This window comes from Corella eumyota, chromosome 2 (genome assembly GCF_963082875.1).
Source record: "Corella eumyota chromosome 2, kaCorEumy4.1, whole genome shotgun sequence".
Taxonomy (NCBI): Eukaryota; Metazoa; Chordata; class Ascidiacea; order Phlebobranchia; family Corellidae; genus Corella; species Corella eumyota.
Window position 1 is genome coordinate 8,216,309 of NC_137491.1, and position 18,539 is coordinate 8,234,847.

General features: G+C 29.9%; 2 protein-coding genes across 3 annotated transcripts; both read right to left on the bottom strand.

Moving 5' to 3' along the window:
* Positions 1-43: 43 nt before the first annotated feature.
* LOC145742316 (uncharacterized) lies at positions 44-6,277 on the bottom strand. Its single transcript, XM_082560097.1, has 13 exons — positions 6,124-6,277; positions 5,359-5,587; positions 4,972-5,195; positions 4,770-4,881; positions 4,105-4,679; positions 3,612-3,945; positions 3,318-3,494; positions 3,097-3,193; positions 2,895-2,994; positions 2,653-2,797; positions 2,353-2,547; positions 1,953-2,182; positions 44-1,827 (listed from the first exon to the last, which is right to left on the bottom strand). The coding sequence occupies exons 1-13, from the start codon at positions 6,275-6,277 to the stop codon at positions 380-382; spliced, it is 4,020 nt and encodes a 1,339-aa protein (XP_082416223.1). The 3' UTR covers positions 44-379.
* Positions 6,278-6,891: 614 nt separating this feature from the next.
* LOC145741987 (CTD small phosphatase-like protein 2) lies at positions 6,892-11,223 on the bottom strand. 2 transcript variants are annotated; one of them, XM_082559703.1, is made up of 13 exons: positions 11,043-11,223; positions 10,620-10,824; positions 10,317-10,447; positions 10,118-10,191; positions 9,833-9,925; positions 9,411-9,545; positions 8,896-9,084; positions 8,675-8,814; positions 8,508-8,570; positions 8,346-8,425; positions 8,115-8,241; positions 7,939-8,034; positions 6,892-7,851 (listed from the first exon to the last, which is right to left on the bottom strand). In XM_082559703.1, the coding sequence occupies exons 2-13, from the start codon at positions 10,797-10,799 to the stop codon at positions 7,777-7,779; spliced, it is 1,383 nt and encodes a 460-aa protein (XP_082415829.1). In that variant the 5' UTR covers positions 10,800-10,824; positions 11,043-11,223; the 3' UTR covers positions 6,892-7,776. The 2 variants fall into 2 exon arrangements, with proteins under 2 accessions (XP_082415829.1, XP_082415828.1); XM_082559702.1 differs by having other exon boundaries at positions 10,620-11,223.
* Positions 11,224-18,539: the final 7,316 nt, after the last annotated feature.

Sequence of the window (18,539 nt, forward strand, 5' to 3'; positions counted from 1 at the left end):
ACCATATATCATATATTACCTTAAATTTAAAAAGGAGTTTGTGCTAGCAAAAAATATATTTTGTGTGAAGAAAAAACAAAATTAAAACAGCATAAGTGCATTATTAAATTAGTGCAGTGCATAACAAAATAAATTTCTAATCTTAACAAATAAGAAAATGGGGTTCCCTAAATACATACTATATTAAAAGCTAAAATGGTTAATTGACCCATTACAGTCAAACATTGCTAGTTGTACACTACTTTTTTAGAATATAGTTAGTTTTGTAGTTATGTTTCGCTTTTGTTTGGCTTTGTGAAAACATACAAACAAATGTGAAAGATCCTTACTTTGTTATTCCATATTTTTTTCTGCTAGAATCACTAAAAAAAGTTCAGTGTCAATTTACCAAAGCATTTAAAGTGGAACTATTTGGCTCACTCACATATTTATTTAGATTTTGAAGATCATCATTGATATTTGGTAGAGTAATCACATGTTTAACAGATTTCAAATTAACGTCTTCATCAGTTACCATTTCTTTTTTGTTTGAAAAAGAAATATCATTGTTCATAACCAAATCAGACTTATGACCTTGGAGATTAGTTTTGGCATCTGAAGTTTCAATTATGCTCATGTTTGTAATCGAACTTTCTTTTTTAACAGAGTCACTTTCAATGGTGCTTAGATTTACAGCATTTTCCTTGTCCACTGGGATAGTTTCTTTCTCCTTTGCCTCATCTAATAATATACTTATTTCTTTCTTTAACTTTTGGTGTTTGCTTGTGCTTATCCCTGACTTGGGTCTTTTATTTGAATTATTTTTTATTTTCTCTACAGACATAACTTGGGAATATGGGTTTACGTTTCTGTTAAACACATTTCCTTTTGCGTGGATGTTTTGGTTTAATTGTAAACTAGCTGGTAAGGTTGGTTTAGTTTGTAAAACTCTTTCTTTGTGGTTGCTTTGATTTTGAACTTCAGCCATCTTATTGTCGCTAGGCTTTAAACCAACTAGATCATTATTGGCCTTGTCGGGTTTTACAGCAGTATTTTTAGTTACTATGGCAAGATTATCATTGTTTTTGGTTTCTTTGTTGATGCTTAAATTATCTTGCCAATGCTTTAATATTTTGTGCCCTTGTTTGTTTATAGGGTGAACTACAATAGTTTTTTGCTTTATTTCATTACTGGAATCCTTTTTAATTGGAACAGGTTTGAATTTTATAACACTTTTGCCCTCAATTGTATTTTTATTTTCTTGGTGATTTACAGGTTTTGTTATTTGGAGTTTTAAATTTTTGGGACTATCAACAATACTTTGTTTGGTGATTTTAGGTTTCTTTACCAAGGGTTTGGGTTGTTGGTTGGTATGAATTTCTTTTGAATTCCCTTTTTTTCTTGAACGAGTTCGTTTGTTTTTTTTCTTGCGCATTTTTGTTGCAATTTGGAGAAAATCTGGTATTGGTATTTCCTTTAATTTGGGTGCATCATTCACTCCATGCAGGTCGTGTGTTTCAATATAATTGGACCTCACTGTATTTTGGATATCCATGCTCTTTGGCTCAGTAACTTCGTTAACTGGGTTTCCACTGGGAGGTAAGTCTTGATTGGCATCATCCACAGTATTATCTTTGTTTTCTTCTGCCTCACCAGTTACTTTAAAGTTGCCTGATATTGAAATATTGTACAAGATATTTACACTTTCCTGTTTTTCCTGAGGATGTTCATTATCGTCAGAATCACTTTCAGATGATGAATTTCCTTCCTGTTGGTGTTTTATTCGATGAATTAACTCACTAAGGTCAGTTTTACTTGCATCTCCAGATTGTATTTGTCTCCATTTTACTAAAAATTAAGCAAATTGTTAAAAATAGCCATTTATTACACAAAAATAACATTTAGTATACTGATAGCATAAAATAAAATAAAAGCTGTTTCATCACCAATAATAAATGTTAATCATAACTTACACATCATTTTTGCTTTTCTCAATGCCCTTCTTAATTTAGCTTTTCGTTCAGCCCTTTCTCGTAAGTATTTAGCGTCCTCCAACTCTCTTTCAGCTTGTTCAAGAGATAATGATTCTTTTCTAAGCAACCATTTTTGGAAAGCAGACTCAGCTTTCATTTTCCGATTCATTTCCATCCAAACATCAAGGTCTTCGTTACTTTCTTGCTGTGCTTGATCTATCTCATTTAACCTGGAAGCACATTTGTGGTTGAAAATTAACACAATTTAGTGTATTTGCATAATGAGTTTACCCACCTATATCAAATTATACATTAGCAAGCCTAATTACTACAACATAGTAAAACTTTTCACAAAACTAAGGATCAGTATGTTTAGATGTTAGTAACAATTTTTTATTACCTTTTCTCATTTTCTTTCCTCTTTAACCATTCATCAAAAGATAAAACTTTGTTTTGCGATTTCCAGGAATCGTAATCATCTTTGATATCTGAGAATTTTTCTTGTTCCAATATTTTACTTTTTCTTCTCTCAATTCTCAATTCCTCATCTTTCTTTTCAACCCAGATGGAAAATTTGCGCTCTCGTAAAATTTTCCTAAAACAGTAAATTGTAATATTTAATTAATCTTGACTGTGACAAAAATATTTAAATATTTTTATACTTTATTTAAACTTTAATAAAATTATACATCTATCTTACAACTCGGTTTCATCTTGATCTTTTGTGTCAACATTTTTCTCAGGTAATTTGTCATGTTCTTGTTTTTCTTTTACCCATTCTTGAAAAGTTTTTCCGTTTCTGTGAGATTTATTTCGCTTCTGATTAGTATCTTTGGCAGCAATTTCTAAAATATAAATAGTTCTAGTACAAAGGGGCAAAGAAAATAACATTCTAACAAATTACATTTTTAAATGTTAAAATATGCAAAGTCAATAAATTACCTTCTTTAGATTGTTGTTGAACATTCTTTGATTCCAACCATTCATCAAATGTTTTCCCCCATTTTTGCCTTACACCATATTGATATGATTCGTTTTCATTCTACAAATACGAAAAAGAATAGTGTGTAAACACAAATTTTGTTTCTACAAAAGGTTGTTTAAAATTACATAACAATTTAATAGCTGAAAATTTCAATCGAACCTGTATTTCTTTGCTTTTTCTTTGTCTTTGCTTAGCTGCCATCCATTCAGTAAAAGCCTTTTCATTTTTTTGTCTTCTTAACTCTTCATATCTTTCTCTAAATATTAATAATAATAAATATAAATAACAAAATTAAATCACTTATTTCTACAACTGAAATTAATGTGTTGTACCTGTTGCTTAGTCTTTAAATTTTTTTATTGTACTAATAACAAACTTACTTTTGTGCCTTTTGAAAGCTCTCCAAGTCAATAGTATGTTTTGGCTTTTCCTTTAAAATTCTTTTTCTTTCTGGTGCTGTTTTTGGAGGAACATATTTTCTAGGTTCTGAGTTAATTGAATTAACAGAAGTACTGGTGTCACTCTTGCTATAAATGTGTTGCATCGTAACTACAGATCTATAAATACAAAATTAAATATTTATAGATAAAATTCTTGTCCAAATTTAAACATAAAAATTTTTAACAAAAAAATTAATACTCAAATTTAAAAAAGAAAATTTAAAAAATCCTTACTTGCAAGATGAAATGTCCTTGATTACATCAATGTACTCTGGGTTGGGTTGTTCCCTTACCAATACTGGTTTTAAAACAGAAGGTGTAACTTGTTTAAGAGGGACCAGTGGGTTTGAAACAGTGGTTACTTTTTCATCAAGCAGGTACAAATTTGTAACAGATGCATGAAGTTGGTGTAATTGTAAATCTTCTGTCTGTTTTTTAAATGTGCTGGTTGTTTCAGACAATTTGGGTTGTATTTTGGAATGGATTTCAGAAGTCTGGTTGATTTTTATTGGTTTTATGGGAGTTGGTGTTTTTACATGAAAAAGATGATGTTTCAACTGGAGAGATTCTATTAAAAAATTAAAACTAAAATCACAAATCAGAATGAGCAAATCAATTTTTGTAGGTTTCATTATGTAAGGGATATCGAATCTATAGTACAACATTAAAAAACTAATAATACAATCAATAAATAATAAAACAAGAACAAGATAAAACAGCATCTTACGTTTTAATAACTGTGATCTTCTCTCCTGCTGTTCTGACAATTTGACTTGAAAATGAAAATCATCTCTGCCATTTCCAACTGATTGCATTCGGCTATTGTATTTAGAAGGAATAGAACGTGTGGGCAACCTTGTGATTTGTGGAGGCAATTTCGGATCATTTTGTTTTTTAGCATTTTGCTGATAATTGAGAATTTTTCTTTCATAATGAATGCTTGACTTCGGTCTTTGTCTTAACTTGACATCATTTAATAATTTTGTTTGGTTAACGGTTGAACTTGTTGGTCTTTTGGGCTGGTGCTCTTTATTAAACTTTTGCCAGGACTTTTCCAGCACAAAATCCTGATTACTTTTTTGAAAAAACTTTTTAGCTGGCGGAGATGGGGGCTTATGTTGAACTTCTTCAACGTTTTGTTGTTGAAGTAATGTCGGTTTTGTAACATTGCTAAAATGTTGTGGGGATTCAGAACGTGTTATGCTTAGTGACCATTGGTTTAACCATAACCATCTAGCACAATCAATAAAACCACATGATACTGCGATATCCAAAGCTGACTTGTTCTTGATGTTTCGAACTCTAAAAATAAATTGAATTTAATATTACTTTATACATAATCTATTAAATTACAATTTCTCTCAAAATATATTTAAAACTGGTTAATTTTACCTTATATTTGTCCCATATGCTACAAGTAATTTAATAACTTCAATTTGACTATGAAATGCTGCACAATGTACTGCAGTGTTGCCTAGGATTGAGTTTTGATTGGGATCAAAATCTAAAAAAAATTATTTTTTTTAAATTTATTCAAAGACTTTTTTTTTTAGATTTGTATGGTCAGTGTTTTTTAAATTTAACTAATTTTTACCTGATTTCAAAATAGTCTCGCAAATTTTAGTATTTCCTCTTGCTGAAGCAACAAACAATGCACAAAAAGCATCTTCCCTCAGTGAAATATCTTCATTTGTTTTCACATCATTCCAAGATTGTCCTTGGAACTTACCAAGCTTAGGAATGGCATGCAGAAGCTCTTTGTTATTTCCCAACCATGCTGCTCTTACAACATTATCCCATTGGGGTGAGATTTTAATGCTAAAATGTAAGACCTATTTACTAAAACCAGTACTAGATTATTATGTGTAAAAACACTAACTTTAATATAGATAACACACACACACAAATTTAAAAAAAAAAAAAAAATTAAAAAAAAAATTAAAAATATAAATGAAAAGATTAAGTACAAATGAAACCATACCATAATGTGGCTGCATTGTTAATGTTTTTTCCCAGCTCAAGTCTCGTTTTATCATCAAGCTTATTTTCTTTAACATCGACTAATGTAATGATATGAGCTGGAATGCCACACGAAAGTTCAAGAATTACCTTGATTGCTGATATCTCAGTGCCATTTGATATGTTACGTAAGGTTCTTATTTCAGGAACAGATAATTCTCCGTATTTTGATGAGTCACTTCGGCTGTCGCCTGCTTTAAAGGGTACAGAAATATCCAAGGTTTACAGATAGAGATTATAATTAATAATATATCAAGTAAATTACGCTTATTATGTGAAAATACTGCTTAATTTCAACGATTGCATAACTTTTTCACTAGTACACCTAACATGTTACTTTTATCCACGTGCCTCGAGTGAATCACGTGACTGTTTATTTACGTAACGCTTTACTAAACATCCCCTTTTAAAATAGAAACAGTAAACAAAATGTATGTTGAGGAATATAAACATCTTAAGTTACTTCATAAATGAACTATTAACCCTAAGTATCTATAAACAACATTTGATAGACGTACATCTAAACAACATTTGATAGACGTACATCTGTTTTAGATTAAATAAAATTTATCAATTTTATACCGAACTTGAGCAATAACCCATTGTCTAAATAAAGAAATTTTCAGAAAAAATAAAAATTGGCTATGTTTTGAGGTTTTTAATGTTGTAATAATTAAACGTCAGAAAATAAATTATATTCTTTTTAATGACGAAAAGTCGAACTTACCTTTAATTTTCCAAGTTGGTAGACGAACGAATAAAACAAAACTTTTAGCTTTGATTACCGGTTTGTCCTTTTCTTGTTCTTGTGAAAAATCTTGTGAGGTTTTAACAGCATCACGTAGTAAAGGACGCCAAGATGTTGGGTATTTAACTTCCATTTTCGACTATTTTAATAAGATAAAAAAGGTACTAAATTTTCTATTAACATATTTTAATATATTTTCTAGTCAACATGTAGCTTTTCTTCCTAAAATGTAATAAATTACTAGCGTCCGTATACTTAAATACTTAAAGGTAGTAAATTTTAACAATCAATAAATTTTATTAGCGTTTGACTATTTGTTTTATACGAGGCTACATCGTGGTCATAACAACATCTCGTCCCGTCCAAATCACTAGGTTAAGTTTGCTTACAAAATCCACAATCCTTCCTATAAGCGAGAATCTATTTGTTCGCAAATACAATCCGATTGATCCATTTACATTGTCGTTTACCTGCTTATTAACGTGATGGCTTCTTTGTTTGCTATCTACGACATATTGTGGAATAAGAGTGGTGTTGCCTTGACTACTTGTCGATTGGTATCACATTGTTTGAACAAGGATGGTAAAAATCATTCCTAATGTTTGTAAATGGCTGTGATCTACGTCAGTTTCTCTTAAATCGTGTTTGTTCTATGTTTGTTATCACACCTAAGTACTAATAAACTAGCGTATGCCTAACGACCTTAAACTTGTACAAAGTCGCAATAATATAACTAAAAAGTTCGGTTATGGCAGATAATTTATTTACAAGCAAGCAATTTTAATGCAGCATCGACAAATTGATGTCAGAAATGGGTGATTATTAGGATTTGTTAGTTTTCATGATAACACATAACACAACAAATAATAAGATGAACTTTTCGTTGGTAAAAAAAATAAAAAGTTTGGCTTAAACTTGAGTAAAAATCATACAATACTAATAATACCAGTTTGGTTATATTATTACACCTTATTGTATTTTTATTACACGGCATTACTTAAAATTATGACAAACTTAACATAATATATAGAATTACCGGTAATGTAAAATGTTACCATGTATAAAAAAAATAAAACCCATATCTACTATTATAAAAAAACAAAACATATGGAACAACTTCTAATTTATAATATTTGTTACTGTTTTTTTGTTTGTTTGCATACTTCATAAACAACAATAGGCAGAAAACGATAAATTTAACATGACAAAGTACAATGTAGGTTGTATTAAACGTTCATAAAATTTGGTAAGTCAACTCTATTTCAACATTAACATCATACAAAAATAGTTCATAAACACAAGGGGAATAATGATTTGTACAAGAGTAGTTAAACAATTTTTAAATCAAACTTTTAAAAAATTTAAACCAAATTTATAACATTACAAATAAAACAAAAAATAGGGCAGTGATTGCTAACTGTGAAAAATCAATTATGGCAAAATATTACCATTTTTTTTAGATCTAAAAAATCTATAAAAAGTTCAACAAAGAGAACAATAAAATCTGTTATAAACTTTAAAAAACTTTTCTTACTCTATATAAACACATATAAAAACTGCACTATATAAGTTCATCCCAAAAAAACACACTTTAAAAAAGTCTCGATTACAAGAAATTTGACAACTACATGTTTATTCGTCATCGTCACTTGGCAGTAGGTCGTGCATTTGAAATTGTTTTTCCACTAGGGGTCGCACATCTCCTTTCTATAAAAAAATATTAATATTGTATAAATCTGACATAGTTTATAACAACAAAAATTGAGTTTTACAAATTTTTTAAGTTAAATGTACCTGTTTGGTTAAAGACTCCAGAAATGGGACTAACTTGAGAAGTTCTCCATCATTTTTGTCACTAAACCAACTTTCGATTGGAATTCCGTTTGATAACTAAGCATTATAATAAAACAAATAATTTAAAAATTCAATTTTGTGCTATATTTTGAAGGTTTAGGATAATTAAGTTATACCTGATATGCAAAAGCTTGTGGAGAATTATCGATGATAACAGTTTTGCTTAAATCTCTTCCTAAAATGTTTAAGTCCTTAATGTAGTTACCTTGAACACAAACACAATGCTCACGAAATAACCTGTGTCTGTTGGGTCAAAATATTTAAATATTGAGTAAAAGAATATATTTAGACATAGGTCCTTCATACATGTTACAAAAATTTATTGGTTTTGACCATTTTTTATTTACCTGACAAATTGTTTTCCACCATCTAACATATTTAAAAGTTTGTCTGCATAAACTCTTTTTGAAGCAGTGAATAAGATGATCTGTACAAATAAATAAAAATGTAAAAATGTTGTATAAATCAGAAATTATTCTGTAACAATTAAATAACTGTACAAGCCTTACCTCATAAATTTTTGCCATTTTCTCTAGAAACTCTTTATAATCAGGTCGGGTTCGAACAAAAACCTGTAAAATAAAAAAATGTATTTAAAAAACAATCAAAAAGAGCCAATGTTTTTATTTAAAAAATTCTGACATATAAGTAATTCTTTATAAAAATAACTACTTACTTGATAAACAACATCTTGAAACAGAACTGAGAATGTCAAATCAGCATCTTCCATTTCATTGAGACTACAATGCACTAATGTTTCATCTAAATCCAGAACCAAAGAAAACTCAGGAGAACTTCGAGTTTTAAGAGGAAGGGCTTAAAAAAAATATTAAATTTGAAAATTTTTTTTATATTACGCTTTAGTAAAGAAAGTCAAAACAACATAGAGAAAACTACCTGGCTGACGACATCTTTGCTCCTTGGTAAGTGGAGGAAGATGTTTAATGAAGTAGAAAGGGTCGAACACCTCCCAATCCTCATCCTGACTACTGGATGCAACAGTGGCCGGGGAGGAAAGTTCATAGGACACAGATGTGGTGGAAGAGCTCAATTCAGGAGTAATCTCCTCCTCCTCAACCAAGTAAGCTAAAAAAAAATTATAAAACAAAGTTGACCTACAAGTTAAAGCTAAGCATGTAAACAAAGGCATTTATTGTTTAAATTTTAAGTTTAAACTAGGTTTACTGTTTTGCCAAAAATCCATGTTTCAAAAAAGAAAACATTTTATAGAAAATATACCAAATTTAAGTTACAAATACTTTTACTTTTTAAAGCTTTCTATACCCCATTAGTTTTACCACACAAACCACAAAATTATGTAACATCAAAAAAGTAAGTAAACACTAAACCAACATTTACTTTCAGTTTCTTGTAAATGCCAGTATGTAAAAAGTATTATAAACAGACATTACCGCTACTTATTGGCTGATCAGGAACTGAATTTGAATCAATGTCGGTTGTTGATGAAATTTCTGGGACTTGTTCTTCTAAATGTCCAACCTGCTCATCTGTGCTTGTACTCGATTCACTACTACTTACTTCCTCATCTGAAAAAACAAGTAACTTAGAGTAGCAAAAACAAGTAACTTAGAGTAGATTATTATAAGACATGTATTGACAAAGATGAATGGAATATAGCCAATCAAGAAGTTGTTCAAAATACTGTTAAGGAAATAAAAACACAAAGCAATACATTTTACATATGCAATTTCCAACAAAATTTTCGTGTGTATATGTGTTAATTTTTAAATCACTTACTTTTTGTTTATTTTATTAATTTATTTTTAAATATTTTATCAAAAATTGCATCATAGAGTTTTAAAACCTGGCTTACCTACTGCCCCAAATAACTTGTATACAGGTGAGAATATAGCTCCTAACAACGATGTCTTTTTAACAGATTTCTTTCTTTTACTTCTTCTTCTTCCTATTAATAGCCATGAAAAATATTTATAAAAAATTTACATTAGTTGAATTTGATTTAACATTGCGCAACTTAAAACTACTAATTTTTTTTTAAGTAAATTCCACCAAGGCCCTTTGTAGTAATTTTGACATAAACTAATTTAAAATCTAATAAACTATGCTAAGTATTATATATATAATAAATTTTGTTTACCTTTCTTTGGAGTAGGTTTAATAACTTTTTCTACCTTTGCAATTGGTTTTTCTTCAGTATTTGACACTGTTAACCTGAAAAAATATTCACGGTTTCACAAAAATACTAAATGCACAACCTAAAAATTATTTAAAAGGGTAACAATATAAATATATAAAGAGGAACCAAAAGAATTTAAAAAAAAAATGTTTAAAACCACCTTTCATCAACTTTTTGGGTTACTTTAGGAGTTGAATGAATTAAATCATTATTTTCATCAGCAATGTAAGCACATCTTCGTCTTTTCTTTATTCTGTCTGCTCTTTGCAGTTGTGGAGTCCGATTTTCAGTCTGCAAAATAAGAACCACATAAACAAAACAAATTTTAGCCCAATATAAATATTATTAATTAAGTACATTTCATAAAAAAGGGCAATACAATTTTAATCAACACTTTATATATCCAAATATATACATAAATTTTTTATTCTAAAAATAAAAAATTTTATTTTAAAATTCTTACATCCTGATTTGCAATTCCTGATCCAGAAATAAATCTTTTTAGAGAAGTGAAAATACTTTGGGGAGTAGTTTGTTGTGAAACATCACCATCCCCATCATTTGACAGCTTTCGTTTATTTGGTCTTCTCGCAGGACTGGTTTTTGTTTGCTTCCCCGAAACCTGCCTTTCTCTCAACTTCATTTTTATGAAAAGTATCAATTATTATCTAAATGGAAAAATGCAAACCTATAACCAGCATATTCCTATAGTTGTGAGCCATAACTTGGTTACTGGGCGGCTGGGCGATAGAAAACAGTCGTTTATGTTTAATTGTGGTGAGTCCTTTAGATTAGTTTTAATTTGTCAAAATTTACATTAAAATTAACTTATTGACATCCAAATTGTACTTCTGCAAAAAGGAACTGCTTGACCATACTAACGCACCTGTCCAGTCTGCCAGTTGACTTTACATAACGTAAAAACAAATTTAAAATACAGACCAAATTCGAATAATTGGCTGGTTTATAACAAACTGTATTTAAAACTGTTATATATTTGCACACTCATATAGCTATTTGTTTAAGCACTAGACAGCTAGACTATACCAAACATTTTCATTTTTATATAATCCTAAACGGTAAAAAACGTGAAACAAATTACAAATCAAAACATCAACAAAACTAAAATTACAACAACATTCAAAAAAGTCCCGGATGTAGTAAACAAGTAGCCTCAAACCAGCAGAAATATAAATTGGCGGCAATTTTTTCCCCAAATTCCAAAAATTCTAACGTTGTCTGTAATGTTGAAAATAATAAATAAAATACATTGAAAAAAATTAATTGAAGCGTATGGCACCAAAACTTGAGGCTAAAAGTTGCGTAAATACAAACGGTGGCTTGGTGATTTTGGGCAAAAGAATTACGCCCTTTTTTTATTTAAAAAAATATAAAGCATATATTGAATAATTTTAAAAAATACAAGCTACACAACGATTGATATTAAAATAATATAACTTATATTGGTAGGTATTGAAGGTTAAATATATTCTCTGATTAGCAGTAGCCGTATCCAGTATTTTATCACTAACATACCCATAATGGTTTTTTGTAACCAAAAACGGCAAAGTCTCTTTCGTATATAGCAAAAAGTTTCCGCTTTGTTTTAAGTGGTATAGTTTTAAACATTTCTTCGACTTTTTCGGAATTACTGCGATATGTTTTAGGCCTAAATAAAGCCTCAGAAATTTCAGCGCGGATTCCCTGTACATGTTTAATATAAGAAATGTCTTCATTTAAACTTTCAAATTTCGCAATGTAATTGTATGTGAACATGCACGGTTTGCAAACGTGAACGTAGGGCAACCAGTGGTAGTCATTTTTAACCATTTTATCGTTTGCAAGAATTGCATTTACAAAATCTTCGAAAGACGCAGTTCCTACTGGTGCAGCAGGGTCGCTTGGATTTGATCTAAGTTCTTTGTATTTTTCGTAAATTTTTTCTGACATTGGCCCGTAGTAGCTTGTGTAACCTTCTTTACCAGGAATCATTTTGTTGTTAAACGCCGAAATCAAACGTTCAAATGGATCTCTTACAGTTATAATCTAAAAAATAATTGTTTAAAATAAGGTAGAATAGATTTTTTTCTACTCTAAAAACGCTTATAAACTCACATTTAAAGCATTTTTCCAAAATAGATGCACTTCTGTAAAATTCCTTAGCGAATTTAATCGGTGTTTAGATTTAATTGTATTAAATACATCCATTCCAGTTATTTTGTCAGCAAAAAAATCATCCAAATTGTAAACTCCATCTAATACCAAAACACCTTGCTGCCAACTCGTACTACCACATTTTTGAAGCTCACATACTGTAAACTAAACAGGAAAAAAGTTGTTTTAGGTAACAGGCGCAAAATATTTAGAATTTGTGTTAACCCTGGTCTTGGGTAATTTATAGAAAATTTACAGGCTAGTGCTTGCTAAATACACGTAATTGTCACAACTTACATTATAGTTTCTTGAAAACAGTGAAGCTGGGTTTGCATTTAAAAACGTATTACCGCATTTTTGTTTATATTTCTCACACGCTTTTGCCATAGTTGCTTGCCTTTCTGCTTGCACGTGTTCCATCGCCGCAAGAAATGCAATTGTATCGTTGGTATTATTTACAAAAGTAGTCGGTACAGTTTGAAGATCCACCTCGTCATTTTCTGTGGTCGTGACGTTTTCATATTTTATTGTAACTTGCTGCTCCGATTCGTAATCTCGTTTTACAACTTTAACACGCTAATAAAGTATAAAAGTTGTATAAAAAATTAAAAACTCTTTCCAAAGTAGTACATACTGAGTTACATATTTTTTTAAACAAGTCAACTATTTTTACAATTTTTAAACCACACGAAACGTGCAATGTATATCAAAGTTTTGATCGTTTACCTGAATATCTTGAATTTGAACACGGTATATAATCTGCACTACGAACGAAACGGTAAGACCAATTGATATACCCAAGATAAGGCCATAAGAAAATTTCATGGTATTTACTATCTGATCTTACACTTTACACAATTAACTGGTTTACAATTACCACCATGCCCTTGGTTCTAGGCGATTAAACCTGTTAATTTAAACCACCAACTTAACCAAACGAAGGTTTTGTGTACAATGTATTTGTTTCTAAGCAATGTTCTAAAGAAATTATACTCGTTGACCATTTTTTTGACAATTGTTTACCGCCTTAGGACATTACGTAAGACTAAACTTTTAGCAATAAAAATTTATTTTTGTTTTGCGGTTTTTATATTTATCTTTTTTTGCGATGGCAACTCATCAAACAGCCTTGGATAGCCGTTTTACGATATAAATTTAAAACCAACATTTTTACCGAAAAGAAACTTTATAAAATATTTGAAAATAAAAATTTGGGATTTTGATGTTAAAAAGTTGGTTTAACTCTTTTAGCTTTTAACGTTATTTTATATGGAGGAAAACGACCTTTTGAATTGTTCCTATTTAACAAAGAGCAATTGTTGGCTGAGATTCACCACAAAGCAGAAAACAGACTATTTTCATGTCGCATTGTGTACTATATAATATAAAACGTTTTTGTGACACGTGCATTGTACAAAAAAATTATATTGTTCAAAATTACACATAAATCGACGGACAATGCTTGTAAAAAATCGTCTAATGGATAAAAATGGGGTTTCAAAAGACTCTTTAAAACTGTTTTTGTATTCGCTTAGTCTTGGCAATCGATTGTAGGCCGCCTTTATAAAGAATGATTGGCTTTTCTTAATAGCAGTGTATACAATTTACGATATTATTAATAAAGAAGTTTTTAAATCAGAGAACATAGTATTGTGGGCCTGCTTTTGTCTACAACATTAACACTTTTATTCCTTTTCAAAGCTGTAAAAGCACTATTGAATAAAATTTCACTTTACAAAGGAGTTTTATTCGGGTAGAATATAAAAGCATAGCGTTTTGAAGAATTACGAGCGTTCTTTAGGAAAAGCTGCCGTTAATAAAGTTTAAATTTTGTTGCAGAAGATTTAATATAAAAAAAGCTATTTAGAACAAAACTAAAAATATAAGTAAATCTATAAAGAACCCTAATTAAATGTCCCTGAGCTTAACCAGAATTATTGCCATCAAGTACGTCGATATTTATAAAAGGATATTACAAGCTAGCTTAACAAGCACTGGTGGCTTTTAGATGGCGGTTAAACTATAATTTAAATACTTGGATATTTTAAGGGATGTACGATATTGACCAAGACTGCAACTTTTTTATCAAAAATCGCAATCAAGATTGATCTAATCTGTATAGATAATTGTAAGTAGCATCAATAAACATAAGTAAAAATAGAATCTGTATCATTATAAGCGTAACTAGAAAGCGCCATATTAACATAATATAAAATTTATTTATTTTAGGTGTTTAACTAGAATTATTGTTTTACTTGGAAAAAATGTTATATAGGGTGTTTTCAAGATTAAAATATTTAGACTAAACAACAAATTTTAAAATAGGATAGCTCCGTGGCGCCTAGTTGCGGATTAACGTTTATAATATTTCAATCCACTTACTGTCCCCTTGATACAAAAATAAATAATATGTTGTTTTTTATATATTTTAGCCACCACTGCGCATATTGACATTTACACGCTTTTGTTTGACAAAATATATTAATGGATTATAAAATATTTTAAAAGTTTTACGTACGTTAAATTGTGCAGTTAAATCAATTACCGAAAATTGGTTAATGTTTAATTTCTAACAGAACGTACCTACTTTTTACCAAATAGAATTTTAAATTCGTATTGACCAAAGTTAACAAGTAAAGCAAAATAACTTTTTTGACCTCAATTAACGTCTAATTTAATTTGCTATACCTTCATTGAACTTAAAAGCTAGTTAACTGTAAGTGGTAATAAAATGTGAAATAACACGGTGTAATTGAACGGTTTATATTTGCTGACGTCACAAATTTAAAGCAGGTGCGAGGTAGGGATAAATTGCTATGACAACTTATTAATTTCCCCAAGGTTATTTCGACATGTTATGAACGGCAGCCATGCGCAACGCATAACCAAATGTAATGGTTTTAATATTAAAATCATAAACATATAATATAAAGGCCATCTGTAAATCAATAGTAAATGTTAAGGGTACATTTAATAATAAATAATAAAACCTATTAAACCGGGAGATGGCGCTAGGTGCTCTTAGACGCTGTAGCTCGTATGCGACCCATTGCCATGTTTTCCTTGATACTCTTAAGGGTATAACTGTTATGCGATATAAAAGTTAAACTTAGGCTTGGACAAAAAATTGAAAAAAATTATCAATTTTTTTATATTTTTTAATTAAACTTATGCCTGGTCATGTTCTTATTTTTCTCTTTTTAAATTTTAATTACAAACAACAAAGTGAATGTTAACAAGTTTTAAAGTTGCTACGGTTTCGATATCAAACAGAACCGTTTTAATTAATTAGCCACCGAATCAAATTATTTTTTATTAAATCAAGTTAGTTTGTTATTGTTAGTTATTACATGTGACGAGCCCAAACCTGAAAGAAATTAATTATTCTGGCATGTCTATACTTGCACACATAGTTTATTTTTTAAATTAAAAACATTTTTATTACGTGTAAGTAAAATTGCATGAAATCATGAAAATAAATAAATTCTTTTAGCGTTTTGCGATTTTAAATTAAATGATTTCCCTTAAAAAATACAGAAATATTTCTTCATATTTTAATTGGAAATCATAACATAATCCAATTTTCCCATCTCACTTCAAAGTTAACGAATGTGTTTATCATAACTCTAATATTCCCAAGGTAAGCGGGGCCTAGTTCAAAGCTGAGGGGAGATATTGAAAAGCGCAATTTTCTTGCAGGATAGACACTTAAGGACCGAATTATCTATTCTGAAAAGCTCTTGACTGACATTCAGTTTAGCCGCGAATTTATGATGAATCCACACACTTTAGGTTTTTTAATATGACTCGAAATTGAAATTCCTGCTAACTGTATACTAATGGATATCGACAAATTGGTAGTTTAGCAACACACATGCAAATTAGGACTGTGTACCAGGAATAAATTGCTGGCTTTAGGGCCATTTTGTTCAATTGCCCATGTAAAATATACGTAACGCATTTCGATATAGAAAAATGTTTAAAAACAAAGCATATTGATCCATATTTTTGCCTGAGTACTGTTTATCGTTCATAGTTTTATTTTAAATACTCAATTTTGTATTTTAAAATGTTGTGTAATACAAAAAGACTGTCTTGGTTTTGTTGAACACTTACGTAGTGAATCGGGGAGGTCTTGGCGGTAGAAATGGCGCCAGGTTTATTGGATTCATGCTGTTCACTACTAAACTGTGGCTCATTGGGAAGATTATGAAGTAAACTTTTAAAAGTATCTTAAAACCGGTTAAATTCCTTAATACCAAATAAACTTGGACATATCTTTAAGTTTGGTTTATTATTTTGAAATTGTGGATGAAAGTATTCGAAAGTATTACCTAACAAAATGTTTAGGGTCTTTCTGAATACTTTCAAGTAAAAAATAACAAATTGAATATTTAACCACGCGACTTTTTGCCGCTTTAGAGCGCTTATCGGATCCAAAATTTCCGCAAAAAATTCCAGTGTGGATTTAAAAATATTTGTAAATGATTTATCATAAAAGACTGAGCGCGAATATTCCTCAAATATTTTTTACGACAACAGCAGCAGACAACGATCGGCGCTATAAAAACATTTGTTTTATGAAATTTGACAGTTGAAAATCGAATTGAATCGCATTAAAACTACAAAATTTTTATCATATTAAATGTGTATAAATTGAATATCTATTATCCTTAAACACATTTGAGCTTGTTGCTTCAAATGTCGTAGGCGTTAATGCCAGATATTATTTTTGCTTCAAAAAAAATGTGTTTAAATCTTTCGTGTTTATATTTCTATATGACGTTTTTTGGATTGGACTTTTTCAACAAGCGTGGGTAAAAGTGAAAGAAAACATGCTCATCTAAGTTTGTATTTATAGCGGTACTAATCGCCCCATATAAATATTATTATATCTCGACTTAACAATCGGGTGATAAAGCACGTTGAAAGTAAATGTAGTTTAACTACTAGCCAAATGGTCTCCTGTATTGTTAAATGCACGTTGATAATACAATAGTGTATAACGTTGGGCCGAGCACGTAGTTATTTTGCCAAGGCATTTTGTTGATTCAATTTTTGGCAGTCTAAGGCCTAGCCCAACCGTCTATTAAAAGCGTGTGCTAATCATAATATTAACCCAACGCTTTTTTATTTTGTTTTCAGCCAGTCACGTTCGGTAGAGGGGAACGACAAAACGGGACGTATTTGCTATTTTAACCGTGTCCTATGGCAACCAATCGTTAGCACAAGCAAAATTCGAATATTAAATTCGCTTATGATGTGTTTGTGCATTTATTTTTTAATCCTATTTTAACGGAAATTTTGTGTTTATCGTTTGCCCAATATTTATTTGAAAATTCGATAATTTTAAAACGGTAACACTTATAGATTACCTTGTTTTAAATTGATGTTAACCCCAACAAAATTCGAAAAATAAGGAACGCTACGTAACTATGGTGTAACGAGTGACCTGTCGTACTCAAGGAAATAAACCCCACCATGCGAATCATAAGGAAATAATTTTCACGATTGACAGAAGGCGAATTAAAATAAAAAAATTATGGCACATTAAAATTTCTAGTAGGCCCCACCCTTAATATATAAAATCAATAACTTAAAATTCTTTTTTTAATAAGACTTTTGCCTAGTTTTGAGTGGTATAGTCTATTTCATAAATTCTACTTTTTTTCGTTTTGGTGATTTAATAAATAAACAAACAAAAGCATTATTTTTGACACGTTTTGCCTAAATTGAACATTCTTTAAATTTTTAGTCATTTTTTTTATTTTTGCAAATTTTCCAAAAAGAATAAATTCTCCATAACTATAAACTTAAATCACAAATTAACCTATAATAAGGGGGTTTATACACATTCAAACAATTTTCAATACAGCGGAACGAATGGCTAAAAATAAAAGCCATTCATATCTAAATATAAACTCAATTATTTTTCACCTTATTTTATTGCCAGTTGTTTACAAAATAATATTTCAAAAATTATAGTGCTTTCCAAGATGTAAATATTCTCTTTTGTAAAATTTTTCTTTGGGCTATAATTTGATACTATGTGCAAAATGGCTTTAAATAGTCTAAACTTATTGAATTAATGAATGCGACTGGGTCACATGTAACAATATGTCTTTTATCTTACAGTTTATGGACACGATAACTTAGTTGTAAAGGCCCTTTTATCGCGAATAAACAAAAACCGACAAGAAAATGCTCAAAAGGGTCGCAATTGTTCTCA